Source organism: Esox lucius, chromosome 15 (assembly GCF_011004845.1).
Source record: "Esox lucius isolate fEsoLuc1 chromosome 15, fEsoLuc1.pri, whole genome shotgun sequence".
In the NCBI taxonomy this organism is placed as follows: Eukaryota; Metazoa; Chordata; class Actinopteri; order Esociformes; family Esocidae; genus Esox; species Esox lucius.
In genome coordinates, this window is record NC_047583.1 from 6,702,462 (window position 1) to 6,715,971 (window position 13,510).

Genomic DNA, 13,510 nt, shown 5'->3' on the forward strand with positions numbered 1-13,510 from the left:
CTTTCCCCGAAAATAGTAGGCTACTCAAACTTAAATTGGAAATACAATAATTTCAATTCATTGTTTTGTAATTGAGAATGTAATTTAACAGAAATGTGCATATCAATTAATAAAATAATCAATATCGTGTAAGGTGACATAAATATAGTGGTTTGTGTTGGTTATGTATTATTGGCCGGTTGTTAGATATAAAAACAACTGGTATGGACCAGTCACGGTAATGTACTAAAAATAAATGTGGTTTGCGTCCCGTTACGACCCAGTCACTAATACATGGTCCAGTATGTTTCTTTGTCGCCCCTAAGTGTTTAAGAATGGTAATACTTTGTTAAGATGACATCCCACAGTGCATTGCGAAAAACACAGGTCCTTGTTAGCGGCATAAACATTGCTAGCAAGCAAGTTACAAAGAGATACATAATATTTTTCATAAAGTAATTTAGATTTCACACGAAAGCTATACTACGTTGATACAAGAGTACATTTTGTACGAGACGCCTGGTTTGAGGTTTGTAAACACCCTAGCGATTTAGCAAAAGTTAACGTCAGGAAAGTTCAATTAGCAGGTTAGCAACATTAGCTGTCTTCTAGCGTGGTGGTAGCTGTGTTAGCTATTATGCAGTTATAACAGGAAATGTAAACTAGATATTATTTTGACTAGCTAGAAACGCTGTATGCTAGAGTTATTTTATAGGTGTACTTTTTAAGTGAATGTGATACATCGGTTATTCAGGCTTACCGCCTAGGTTAACAGTAAGTAACCTACACTAGCCAGCATATTGTAGTTAGCCTAGTAGCTATCTCCGCAGTCGGCACAGGCCAACATCTAGCCACCGTACGGGTTCCTGAAGAGTCGCTGAAATTATGCATTTCTGTTTCTTCCAGGTTACTGCACCTCCTAAGATGTCGTACCCCCCTCACCTGAACCGCCTTCCCCAGTTGCCCCCCGGGATTCGGCCTCCCCAGTTTCCAGGGTTTCCTCAGGGAGTACCAGCAGGTGAGACAGAATGGTCGAATCTGTGTGATCAAACTGGATGTTATCACGCAGCCAGTTTGATTGGTATCAAAATAATTTCACATTTTCTAATCTAGTTAGTATTGATAAATACTGTGGTAAAGTTCTGTCTGTGTCCTCTAGGTACGCCCATGATTCCAGTACACATGGGGATAATGACTTCTGCACCTACGGTAGGCCTGAACTGTGGTTACACACACTAAAACTGGGACATCATACTGATTGGGGCCCCAGACAATGCCACCCTTCTAATGTCTGCACTGTTGTTGAGTTGCAGGTTCTAGTTCCTACCACGGTGTCGATGATCCAGAAGCCTCTTACCCCCAGGAAGGAGCTGAACATAGTCAGAGTCAAGGAGAACGAGGAGGGGGGCAGTGGAGGCCCCACCACCACAGTGTTTGTCGGGAACATCTCAGAGAGGGCTTCTGACATGCTGGTCCGCCAGTTGTTAGCGGTAAGCAGGCCAGGCCATGGAAGCACCCAGCTTTTTATGTGTTCTGGCTCCTTCATTGCCCCTGTGCAAACTGCCCTGCTGCTCGGGGGGGTCTAGGCGGATTTCCTGACAAGAACGTTTGACAACAGTTGATGTTAAAAGATCTTCCATGAAAAGGCATTAGATAAACCGTTTAGGTGTATTGCTGAGGATGGCTCACCGATGTTGGTGTTCAGAGACAGATGAAGGTTCTCTTGGTAACAGTCCTTTCCTCTGTCCTGTAGAAATGTGGCCTGGTGCTGAGCTGGAAGCGGGTCCAAGGAGCCTCCGGGAAACTGCAAGGTAAAAATAAAACAGGTACAACCTTTCTCTACTTTCCTTTTTACGTGTTGTTACGACCAAGTCTAAAAGGAGGTGATTGGCAAACCTTCGTCTCTTGATACCTCTTTCCCAAAAGGAACATTTCAACTTAAATTATGCAATAGGTCGTTGATCTCTTTTGAACAATTGGTTTGATCTTAGTTTTAATTGCTTGTGGTTCAGATCACTGGCAGTTCTGTTACAAGAGAACAAAGTTTAGACCCTAAACCTCTTTCTTTTAGCACTCCGTGTCCCCTCTTTCACTTTCCTGTCTCCTCCAACCCGAGTGTTCACTAGTAACCTCTCTGTTTCCTGACGTCAGGGAAGTCCTTCATCTCTGTCTGTCTCTCTGTCTGTGTGTAGCATTTGGCTTCTGTGAGTACAAGGAGCCAGAGTCCACCCTGCGTTCGCTGCGCCTGCTGCACGAGCTGCTGCTCGGAGACAAGAAGCTGCTGGTGAAGGTGGATGCTAAGACCAAGGCCCAGCTGGAAGAATGGAAGGCCAAGAAGAGGAGTGCCAATGGGGTAGGCAGGCATGCACGTTTGTGCCCGAGTGATACACTGGATTCACACACATGTTCAGACCCAGTCTATTGTCCTGTTATCTATGTGCCTGGTAGGTTGTGATTTGAGTTTAACTCGCTCCTGATATTTTGTAGGATGTTAAGCCTGAGGATGGGACCAAGGAAGAGGAGGCCGAGGAAGATGCCGTTGATGAGGAAACCCAGCGCCGCGACCAGATAGTGAAGGGAGCGATCGAGGGTTTGATCCGGGAGTATGGCAGTGAGCTCAACGCCCCTTCTCAAGATGGGGACAATCATCCCCGCAAGAGGAGGGAGAAGAAAAAGGAGGAGGTAGTAGAACATGTGCTTCCAGAAAGTTACTGGACAATGATTGGCCTGCCTGCATGTTTCAGTATGCAGAGTGGTCATTTTGAGGATCCGCCTTCCCCTCTGATAGGCTGGGTGGAAGTTTCTTCGCCCTGCTACCAATCAAATCCTCTAATTTCTCTGCATATGCTTAGGGCATATTACATCAGGATCTGACCTGAGTGTTGTTCTGCCATTTCCTAATGAGAAGGATTTTTATGAACCTTTGTTTGTTTAACGTTCGTTTCTGTTTATCTGTATCCCAGGATGACATCAATGTCATGGAGATGGAAGATGACAAGCGAGACCTGATATCCAGAGAGATCAGTAAATTCCGAGACACTCACAAGGTAACATACGCTACAGTTCTCTCAACACTGACATTAGAGAAACTGCAATACCCACATGTAGATTTTGGCTAGTGTAGTTTTTACATCCGCAACAGGAGTTCACATTGATGTATTGACCTCCCTTCATGGGACATTCATTTCAAATATGGTCAACAACTGCAGTCCAAATGTTTTCTCATTTGGTAAATTTGATCTATTGAACTTTTTGAAATTAAAGATTTATGCTAAACAACAAGTGATGTCCATCGATCAGCAATGACCGATGATTTCCATAGCCTGAACCGCATAGTGTAGTCAACTGTCAGTTGAGGTAAAGCTATGCTGGACATCGCTAACCAGGCCGTGTTCAGTGTTTTATTAGGATCCTCTGTCTCTCGTTTTAAAGCATCAGCTTCTCCTGGTGTCCAGCTAGGTCAAAGTGTAGTAGGGTCAAAGTGCATGGACGTTATGTACCCTTAAAGCTAATCTATTGATTGAACCCCACCATTATGGTAGAGATCATATGGTGACTAAAGCAAGATGAATCTCAGAGCTTTGGGAAAAGTGTGCGAGGATAGGATGTAAGTATGATACTCCATTTATTCTTTACACGTTATGGGCGCTCCCTGCTGAAGGACTTGCACAGGGGCAGCTGGCTCTGAGGGCCCCAACTAGAAGGGTTTCACTTTAGAGGGAATAGGGGGCCATCTTTCCTTTGGCTACACCCATGTAGGAGCTATTTGTTGGTTGGGATGGGTAAACGGAGGTCCCTCTGGCTGTGCGAAGGCCAGATAGCCCAGTCAACCTATGCAGGTCCTTGTGTTACTTAATTATGATGTTTGAAGCAGGCTGAGGGCCCTGTGGGACCCTATGGGCCTTGGTTAGAAGTAGTGCATTATGTAGTGAACAGGGTGGCGCTTGGGATGCGTTTGAGTGAATAACCACTACAGCTACTTCTGCTGTAGTTTCCAGTGTAGGGTACTTAAGCAAGGGGCGCCCCTCCACAGCAGTTCTCTGACCTCTGAAGATCAGGCAGGTAAGACCTCCTCCTCTATCTGTCTGTTGTCTTTACACATCCCCAGCCTTGACCTCCTCTACTTTTCTCTCCCCTGTCTTGCTCTCTATCCCTCTGAAATTCATACATTTTAAATTGCTCAATTGGAAATAAATTGTGTAAATATTTCCAAAGCATCAGTATGCACAACATATATTATGAGTTAAATGTGAGTTAGTAACAAACGCTAATTTTCATAGTAGAAATAAAACCAATCGAATGGTAGTTGTGAATACCAATGGAAATAAATAGATTTGATTGAATGATTGGGATAAATAAACAATAATGTATTACCAGTATTAGCACAATTTCAGCATTTACAATAATACAATATAACTATCAGTTCTACTTCCACCATCATATCTGAAATCTATATATCTACCCTCTAACAGTGTTACCATCAGAGGTAATTCCCTTTGGATACAGGTGTACTCAGTGGTTCTCAGGCTATGGCAGGAAAATACCAATATGGCTGCAAATGGAGCTGTTGCTCCTCCCATGAGTATTTTCTGTTTTTCCTGTGGGTGTAAAGAAATCCTCCTCTCTCTCCCTGTAAAATGGGAATTCTGAAACATGTACTGTATGACGTTAGCTAAAATGCTGAGCTAGCTTGCTGTTATCTAGTTAGCTCCTAATGCTAAACATAGGAGCTACCTTTCTGTTTTGCTATGCTTGCTTAGTACCTATTTACCAAAAAGCGCTTGTTGGTTATATTAAAGGCAGGATGGGCTATATATAAATAGGGTAAATATAAATATACTGAAAGTGGCAATAATATACAAGCTTTAAGTCACCATATTAAAGTACATATTTTGATTATTAAATGTTTTACTTTTAACACAATAAAACCTCTATAGCGGTGGAGTCACCCAGGCTAGGTTGTTGTGGTAGTTTTGGCCGTATGAACGACAGTGTCCGGGTTCTGCTCGTCACCGCTGGTCAGTTCAGGTGGAGGTAAGTTCAGAGACCGAGACATCTGCTGAAGTGATGTCATAGCCCCACATCTCGGCTCATTCATTTCCAGTGAATAATCCAAAGAATCAGTGCGTCTGTTCTCTTTGTACGTCCTTCCTTCTTTCCTTTCCTCTCCCTTTCTCACCTGCCAGACAGGAGACCAGCTGTAACGCCCAACCCGTTCGGCCGTCATACCCATGTAAACGCGTCACTAAACGCCTCCCAATTACATTCCGACCTCTGTTGGTCTCCTCGTGACCTTCCTAATGAAGGACCGTCCCCATAGACATTTTGTAGCGCCCATTCTGGACATGTTGACGGGCTGCTGGTGCCTGTCTGGCGGGGCGAGTTGGTGGCTGTCTATCATGTTGTTGGTCTGATACGACCCGATGGCGGACATCAGAAGACTACCTCTGGGTAAGACCCGTTCTATGATTTTATTCCTTCTCCCAAAGTGGAATACCCTACCTGCATTGACTCAACCATCAATGTAAAAGGCCTATGTCTCTCTTTTGTACTGGCTGTGGATGTGTGATGACTGGAGAATGTGCCCAATCATGTCGGCCCCCCTCTGGGCCTGGTGAAGTGGGTTCTCTGGCCTCCCCCTGAGGACTGACTCCCTTCGCCTAGTCAGGCCTAGTACAGATCTGTCACCGTGGAGCGAGAATGCAGTAGATGGTGTGACGCTGTTCTCATGCCTGGACTCCGAGGAAGGGATTCCCTCGGTGCTATAGGCTTCAGTCAGTTGTCTTTGTGGTGCCGTGATGTTCATGAAGATGTTTGATTACTGTTTGTCCAAGCCTTCCTACAGTGTAGCATGCCTTATAATGTGGTTTGTACCGTGGTTGAGATAACCAAACAGCGTCTGTGATGTGCTCTCCAACAGTGGAAATCATAGCTATGTTTGCACGCAGTCACATGAGAATCACTCTGTCCTGTGACTTCCTGAGTGGACATTGGCTGTAAAGTAACTGCAGCTGAGTCAGTGTCTGGGGCCTTAAGGTGTGTTGCTAAAATAACAGGATATTACATCATCAGAGAGAGCCTCAGCGTTGGGACAGCAGAGGACAGGATATTACATCACCAGAGAGAGGATAGGACAAGCTAGCCTACTTAATTTACCTGCATGATTTTTGCATTATGCAAGCAAGCTTAATCCTTTAATAATCAAATTAACTTTGCCAGTGGAGGTTATTTATACTTTGCAATGCTCATGCATCAATAATATCGCTGAGGCTGACAGAAAGTAAACTGTTCCTTTAAATAACCGCATCTGACCTTGTAAATATTATAAAGTTACTACTGCTACTACCCTGCTCAATTATACCACTTCTTTAAAGGAAATTTGGCCGACTGAGCAAGTCACACAGTTGTTCTTCAGGAAAATGTCAGTTTTCAGGAAAATAAGTCAGTGATATACAGCGCACATCTGCTCAAACCTGTTCAACACCAGAGCTGAACCCACTGAAGAACCATCAATCAAGATACGCTCGGAGGACATCGTTCTACCCATGAGGCCGTTCTCTTGCCCCCCCCCTCTCCCAAGAGGCAAGGAGTCTCAGACAGAGACTGTATGTGAGCGAGGCTGGACCAGCCGGAGACTGTAACCAGTAGTTACATCATAATGTTTTACCTCTGTTTACCACATACAGTTTCCTCTGCAGAGAGTAGCTCGTTCTCAATGTGTTTTGTTGGCTGTGGTTGTCCATGGTGGATACTTTTGTGGAGGGATTGACTGTTTCTGATTCTTCTTCCTGTTGGGCCCCTGCAGAAGCTAGAGGAGGAGAAGGGGAAGAAGGAACAGGAAAGGCAGGAGATCGACAAGGAGAGGAGGGAGAGGGACAAGGAGAGGGAGCGCGAGCGGGAGCGCGAGCGGGAGCGCCGGGACAAGGAGAGGGAAAAGGAGAGAGAAAAGGAGAAGGAGAGGAACGACAACTCCAAGGAGAGAGAGCGGGACAGAGACCGGGACCGGGATCGGGTTGACCGGGATCGGGTTGACCGGGACCGCGAACGGACGAAGGAGAGAGAGAGGGAGCGCGGAGAGAGGGAGCGAGGAGAACGGGAGCGTGGGGAGAGGGAGCGGGTGAAGGAGAGGAGTCGAGAAGTCAGCAAAGACCGCAGCCGATCCAGGTGGGTGTGATGCTGATGCTGAATACATCTCATTTACCATACCATCCATCTTTACTCAGGGAAATAACCTTCCGGTTCGTTCGTAGTGTCCTCTGTGATCAAAACCGACAATCTTTCGTTTTCTTGACCCTTTGTTTTTGCCTGTAGAGAACGGAGCCGGGATGACAAGAAACACGACCGCGAGGAGGATCAGGAAGAGGCCTACGAACGCAGGAAACTGGAGCGGAAGATGAGGGACAAGGAGGCTGCCTACCAGGAGGTGAGTTTGACCGGGTCCCTAATGGATCCTCGGCTGAAAACTAGTGCACTACATGCCAATTGTGACCTAAGCTTTGGCTTAGAACTAGTTGTTGGCTAGGTGACGTCCTTAGACAGGATGGGATGCAATAGCGCTTATCATTTGACTCATAACAGCGCCCTATTCCCTAGGTTGACAGCTACTGTTGACAAGGGCTCATTGGCCCTGCTGAGCCCCATGGAGTGAGCTGTGTGTCAGTTAGGACCCTAGTGTTAAGGGGGCCCATGGGCCCTGCTGAGCCCCATGGAGTGAGCTGTGTGTCAGTTAGGACCCTAGTGTTAAGAGGGCCCATGGGCCCTGCTGAGCCCCAGGTAGTGAGCTGTGTGTCAGTTAGGACCCTAGTGTTAAGAGGGCCCATGGGCCCTGCTGAGCCCCGGGTAGTGAGCTGTGTGTCAGTTAGGACCCTAGTGTTGATCCTGCCTCTGTCTGACTGCAGAACACTGATGAACCTGTCCTTAAGACCCTGGCTTCTGATTGGATAGATCACCATTCCAGTTTTTTGTATTTAACAAGCTCTCTTCCTGGCTCCCACCTTTCCATGCACTGTATTGCTCTATACATCATGTGCCTGTATGTTGTAGATGACGTGTTTAATTCAGCTTGTTGCCCGTCCTCTTTCAGCGTCTGAAGAACTGGGAGATCCGGGAGAGGAAGAAGGCTAGAGACTACGACAAGGAGAACCAGAGAGAGGAGGAGAGGCGCCGTGACATGGTAGAAACACTGAATGCTGATTGGCATGAATAAAACAAAAAGTTATAAAAAGGGCTTTTTATTCTCCTGATTGCATTCGTAACCATTTAATGAGGGCAAACATGCATCTCTGGTGTTTGTGTTGTTTGGCCAATATACTACCGTTAGGGCCGGTGTCCAGGAACTCCGCATCGTCGTGCCTAAGAACAGCCTTAATGCCACTGTTATGGCTCAGTCGGTAGAGTTTGGTACGTGTAGTTTGGGTGGGTGGTGAGAGAGGCACATGGTATCTTAACGTGTAGTCACATGTATGCCCCCTGGGAGCTGGTTCTGGCCCCTGGGAGCTGGTTCTGGCCCCTGGGAGCTGGTTCTGGCCCCTGGGAGCTGGTTCTGGCCCCTGGGAGCTGGTTCTGGCCCCTGGGAGCTGGTTCTGGCCCCTGGGAGCTGGCTCGGTCTCCGTGGATTCATGCAGTGATCCTCTGTTCCCTCCGCAGACCAAAGAAGGCAAGCGTCTGAAAGAGTTCCTGGAGGATTATGACGATGACCGGGATGACCCCAAGTACTACAGGTGAGATCACACCCTCAGAACCCAGACACACCAACGTGTGGGGTGTCACCTCTGTCACTGTCGCGCCGGGTTGTCACGGCGCCTGGCGTTTCCTCAGAGCACGCTGGTCTTTAGTGTCACTGTGTCTGTTCCTTCAGGGGCAGTGCGCTGCAGAAGCGCCTGAGAGACCGTGAGAAGGAGACGGAGCTGGATGATCGAGACAGGAAAAGGGAGAAAGAGGAGCATGAGGAGATCAGACAAAGACTGTTAGCAGAGGGACATCCTGACCCTGACGCTGAGCTACAGAGGGTATGTCTGTCTGTCTGTCTGTCTGAGGGGCTGCTCTGTCTGTCTGAGGGGCTGCTCTGTCTGTCTGTCATCATAGTTTCAGCTCTTAATTATACAGTCAGTCTCCTAAAAGGGTCACTTGAATCTCGAATCTTCATTCAGTTACATTTTGAAGTGGATATTGATACGTTTTACTTTTTTAGTCCATGTAGGTTTGTCTCCAATTCAACCCACTGAACGCGCCAATGATCTTTAATATCCATCACAAACTTCAGGCGTTGCACCCCTGGATGTTCTTTTCAAACCAGTTTTATATGACGCATGATATGTGCACGACTCATTTCAAAATGTGGCTGTGTTCCCATGTGGTGCAGGAGTCAATCAAATGAGAATATGAACGGTTCAGATGTTGCTAGTGTCCGATTCTCTTTTGATCCACTGTGCTTTGCTTTGAAGATGGAGGAGGAGGCAGAGAGGAGGCGTCAGCTTCCAGTGAAGCCAGAGCCTGAGGAGGAGGTGCAGCAGGAGAAACCGCACCGCGAGAGGGAGCACCGGGAGCACCGGGAACACAGAGAGAGGGAGGACCACAGGGACAGGAGGGGAGGCGGAGGCGGAGGCGGAGGCGGGGGTGGAGGTGGAGGAGGAGGAGGAGGAGTTGCAGACAGGCCTCCTCCCCAGCACATTCAGCCTCAATCAGACGATGACATGGAGGAGGGGGAGGAGCTTGACGATCGTGATGAGGAGGACTCGTCGGACATCAGACCTTACCCACACCTCAAGCCCACCCTGCGGCCAATCACGTCGGCCCCCTCTGTGTCGTCAGGCAGCGGTGGTGCCACTCCAAACTCCCCCGGCAACGAGTCTCCCTGCGGCATCATCATCCCTCATGAGAACTCCCCGGAGGCTCCGCCCACTGAGGAACACCGGCCCAAGATAGGCCTCAGCCTCAAACTGGGTATGTCGGCCCAGGGGCCAGTCTCCTGGTTAGATGAGGAAAATTGCGGCATTCTCTAACCAGGATTTCAGGAAGCCTGAGTATTGGAAATGTTACTAATTTCAGGAGTTGTACCTGAATTTTCTGCCACCATAGCACATCAGTCTCTTCCCAGCCTATCTAGTCTAGCATTTCACTCTGCTCATATTTTGTGTCTGTCCCTTGCCGACACCGGTAACCGACACCGGTAACCGACACCGGTAACTGACCCTGTGGTTTATTCCTGGCAGGTGCCGGCGGGAGCCCCAACCACCAGACCCACAACGTGAGCAGTCGTAAGAAGCTGGCCTCCGTCGACAGCGTCTTCAACAAGTTCGGGGAGGAGGAGGCCGACGAGGCGCCGCGGAAACGGAAGCTGGTACCCCTGGACTACGGCGACGACGATAAGAGCCTGGAGCTGGACGGGGCGGAGGTGCCGGGGGGAAAGGCGGGGCAGAACACTGAGGAGAAACGGAAACACATCCGGACTCTGATCGAGAAGATTCCCACGGGCCGCCCGGAGCTGTTCAACTACCCTCTGGACTGGACAGCTGTGGACACGGTGAGGAAGAAGCCCCGTACCGCGGCTTCCAACGGGCTGGCTAGCATGGTGACAACGGTCGCTGCCAAAAAGGAAGCAACGTTATGGACATTTTCCTTAAGAAATAAAGTTTTAGTTTGTTTGCCACGATAGTGATATGAGCCTGACCTGACCTCGTGACAGTTCTGATGGGTGTAGGTGTTGGACCAGCAACAGGTCTGGGCTGCTGTAACGGGCTGCTTCAGGGTAGGGGTTGGTGTCCACAAGCCTCATGTGGGTCAGTTGGTAATACAACGGTGCTAGTGACTCTGTGTGGCCTCACTTCCTCTGTGGTTTGCATTCAAAGGTCTAATCTGATCTAATCGATGTTCTCGTTACATATTGAACCTGGAGTTCAGCACTCCGGTCTCAGACCTGACCACACGGCTGCAGTCCCAATGTGTCTGACGCTCTTGTCCTCCTCTCTTCCTTCTCCTGTCAGAGTCTAATGGACCGTCGCATCAGGCCCTGGATCAACAAGAAGATCATAGAGTACATCGGCGAGGAGGAAGCCACGCTCGTCGACTTCGTCTGTTCTAAGGTCCGTTCTTTTTGGTTTGCTGCTCTGGACTTTAAGTCGCTGTGGGGGGAAGCGCTACGTGACATGGCGGTGGGTGGGCGCCGTTTAAACCCCGGCTCTTATGATGCGTAGCGAGACCGGCCGTTAGCGTATGGGGCCCTAGGTTTGCTCGGCGACGGTGGGAGTTGTGGGCGCCATGTCAGGGATGTTTCTGAGGCACTCGCTGCTCCTTGTTGTCCTACCCGGTGTTTCACCATCTGCCTCCTCCCCTGTAGGTGATGGCCCATGGGACTCCACAGGGCATCCTGGATGATGTTGCCATGGTGAGTGTCAGACCCCTCCGCATCCTCAGGAACCAGCTGATAGGCGTGGCCAGTTGTTGCCTCGTGTGTTTTATAAAGAGATGTTCAGATGAAAGTGTTCTGCTAGATGCCATGTTATTCAGCTTCTACAGAATGTGTGCGTGCATGCGTTTGTGTTTTAGGTCTAACTATGCTCATGGGGACCAAATGTCCCCATGAGTATAGTAAAACCAGATTTTTACCAGAAATGTACTCATGGGGACCTTTTGCCGGTCCTCATGAGGCAAAAGTCAATTTCCGGCTCAGGGTTTAGGGTCAAACTTACAATTCATTTTAAAGTTAGAATTGGGGTTTCTTTAAGGTCCAGGCGTTGTTGGTTAAGTTTAGGGTTAAGGTTAGGCATTACATCTAGGTAAAGTTTAGGCTTAAGTGTTACTTTATTGAGATTGAGTTTAGGTTAGGTTTAGGGTTAAGATTAAGATTAGGGCAAGGGAGCAAGCAATTTCTATTTTCTGGTCCCCACGAGGATAGCCATACGAACTTGTGTGTGTGTGTGTGTGTGTGTGTGTGTGTGTGTGTACATCGTACGGTTGTGAAACGGTGTAGGATGCCGGGCTGCTAACTGATCGGATCTGTCATCTTCCAGGTTCTGGATGAAGAAGCTGAGGTGTTCATTGTTAAAATGTGGAGGCTGTTGATCTACGAAACAGAGGCCAAGAAGATTGGCCTGGGGAAGTAAAGACCAGTACTACTACAGTACCACCAAAGTCCTACTGCTATCTAGTACTATTGCTGTCAGGGCCAGGGTTCCTCTGTCCTGGCTGATCCAATGTATCCAGCCCCCTGTTATCACACCCCTCTAGGGGCCTTTCAGCGCCCCTCTACCATCCTCAAAACCCCACAAACCCTCTTCACCTTCTGCAACCCCCTCTAACATCCTCCACGCCTCCCCCTCCCGTCCTTCTCCCCTCCGTTCTATCAGTGAAGAACCACAGCTCCTGTTTTCGTATGCGTGTGTGTGAGGGCTTGACCGTGCTGAATGTCAAATGGCTCTCTGGCTTGCTGCATGGGTATCCGAGTCTAGTCCGGTTCTGAGCTGGTGGTCGAGGGAGGCTGACTTTTGGCCCTGATGGCTTCCTGTTCCCTGTGTGGTTCGCCCCTTTGGATGTAATTCTCAGTTCTGGTCCTCAACAAATACGCGCCATTTGCATTTGTGTAGAAGCCTGTACCAGACCTCCTGATTGTACTCATCAGCCCTCCGTTCAGTGGCCTTGAGATACAGGGACCCAGACATGCCGCTCCACGACACGCCCATTACAATGTCTTTATCAATGTGGGAAACTCTGGTCTGCCTTTAGTCCCCTCTCTGCAGCCACTGTTTTTCTCCCCTCTTGAGATATTTTCCAACCGAATGTCTTCTAGGCCTTTGCAACTGCTGACCTGTGGCCCAGTTCAGTCGCAGAAATGCTCAGAGGCATTAAAGATAGAGATTTCACTGGCTGTCTGGGCTCCCCTGCTATCTCTGGTTGGAGTCGTGAGATTGTCTGGGCCTACAGCCGTAACTGTATGCTGTGTGGGGGGGGGGGGGGCTCTGTCTGAAGTTGTGGCACAGGGGGCCATTTGGGTCACAGGAACTGTCAGAATCCAAAACCATTATTATTTTTCTGTTTCCACTGTATCTGGAGCACTGGGCTTTATGGTTTAGTATTTTCAGCGAGGTGTCGATCTCCCAGGTAATGTCTGGTGGGGGTTTATCCCCGCTGTGTGATTTAATGATAAAATTAAAGAAGCTTTTTACAATATTATGTGACTCTTTTGTTCAATATGTAAATTTAGAGCTGTCGTGTCAGAGCGGTTTGTCAGTTTTTCCAGCAACATGGTTTGTCAGGTGGAATGAATAAACCTTTGATCTCACTGTATCATGAGGGGGATCTCTTGCACAGTGCCAGCAAATTAAATTCAGTACCTCTCCTAACCTCTAGAGGTCAGGCTGCACTCAAGTGTACCAGACAATACCCCTCCTAACCTCTAGAGGTCAGGCTGCACTCAAGTGTACCAGACAATACCCCTCCTAACCTCTAGAGGTCATGTGTCCCCGGAGGCAGTACCCCTCCTAACCTCCAGAGGTCAGGCTACACTGGAGACGGTACAACTCGTGGTTTAGAAGAC

The 13,510-nt window shown here is 48.5% G+C and overlaps 1 protein-coding gene across 2 annotated transcripts; it reads left to right on the forward strand.

The window, feature by feature from the left end:
* The first annotated feature begins 288 nt into the window (after nt 1-288).
* On the forward strand, nt 289-13,143 carry rbm25a (RNA binding motif protein 25a). 2 transcript variants are annotated; one of them, XM_013137560.4, is made up of 18 exons: nt 289-508; nt 886-997; nt 1,139-1,188; nt 1,293-1,469; nt 1,733-1,805; nt 2,172-2,332; nt 2,467-2,661; nt 2,943-3,026; nt 6,785-7,143; nt 7,291-7,402; nt 8,063-8,152; nt 8,626-8,699; nt 8,837-8,987; nt 9,423-9,921; nt 10,191-10,501; nt 10,962-11,060; nt 11,315-11,362; nt 11,988-13,143. In XM_013137560.4, the coding sequence occupies exons 2-18, from the start codon at nt 904-906 to the stop codon at nt 12,078-12,080; spliced, it is 2,670 nt and encodes an 889-aa protein (XP_012993014.3). In that variant the 5' UTR covers nt 289-508; nt 886-903; the 3' UTR covers nt 12,081-13,143. The 2 variants fall into 2 exon arrangements, with proteins under 2 accessions (XP_012993014.3, XP_012993015.3); XM_013137561.4 differs by having other exon boundaries at nt 1,733-1,790.
* The last annotated feature ends 367 nt before the right edge of the window (nt 13,144-13,510 follow it).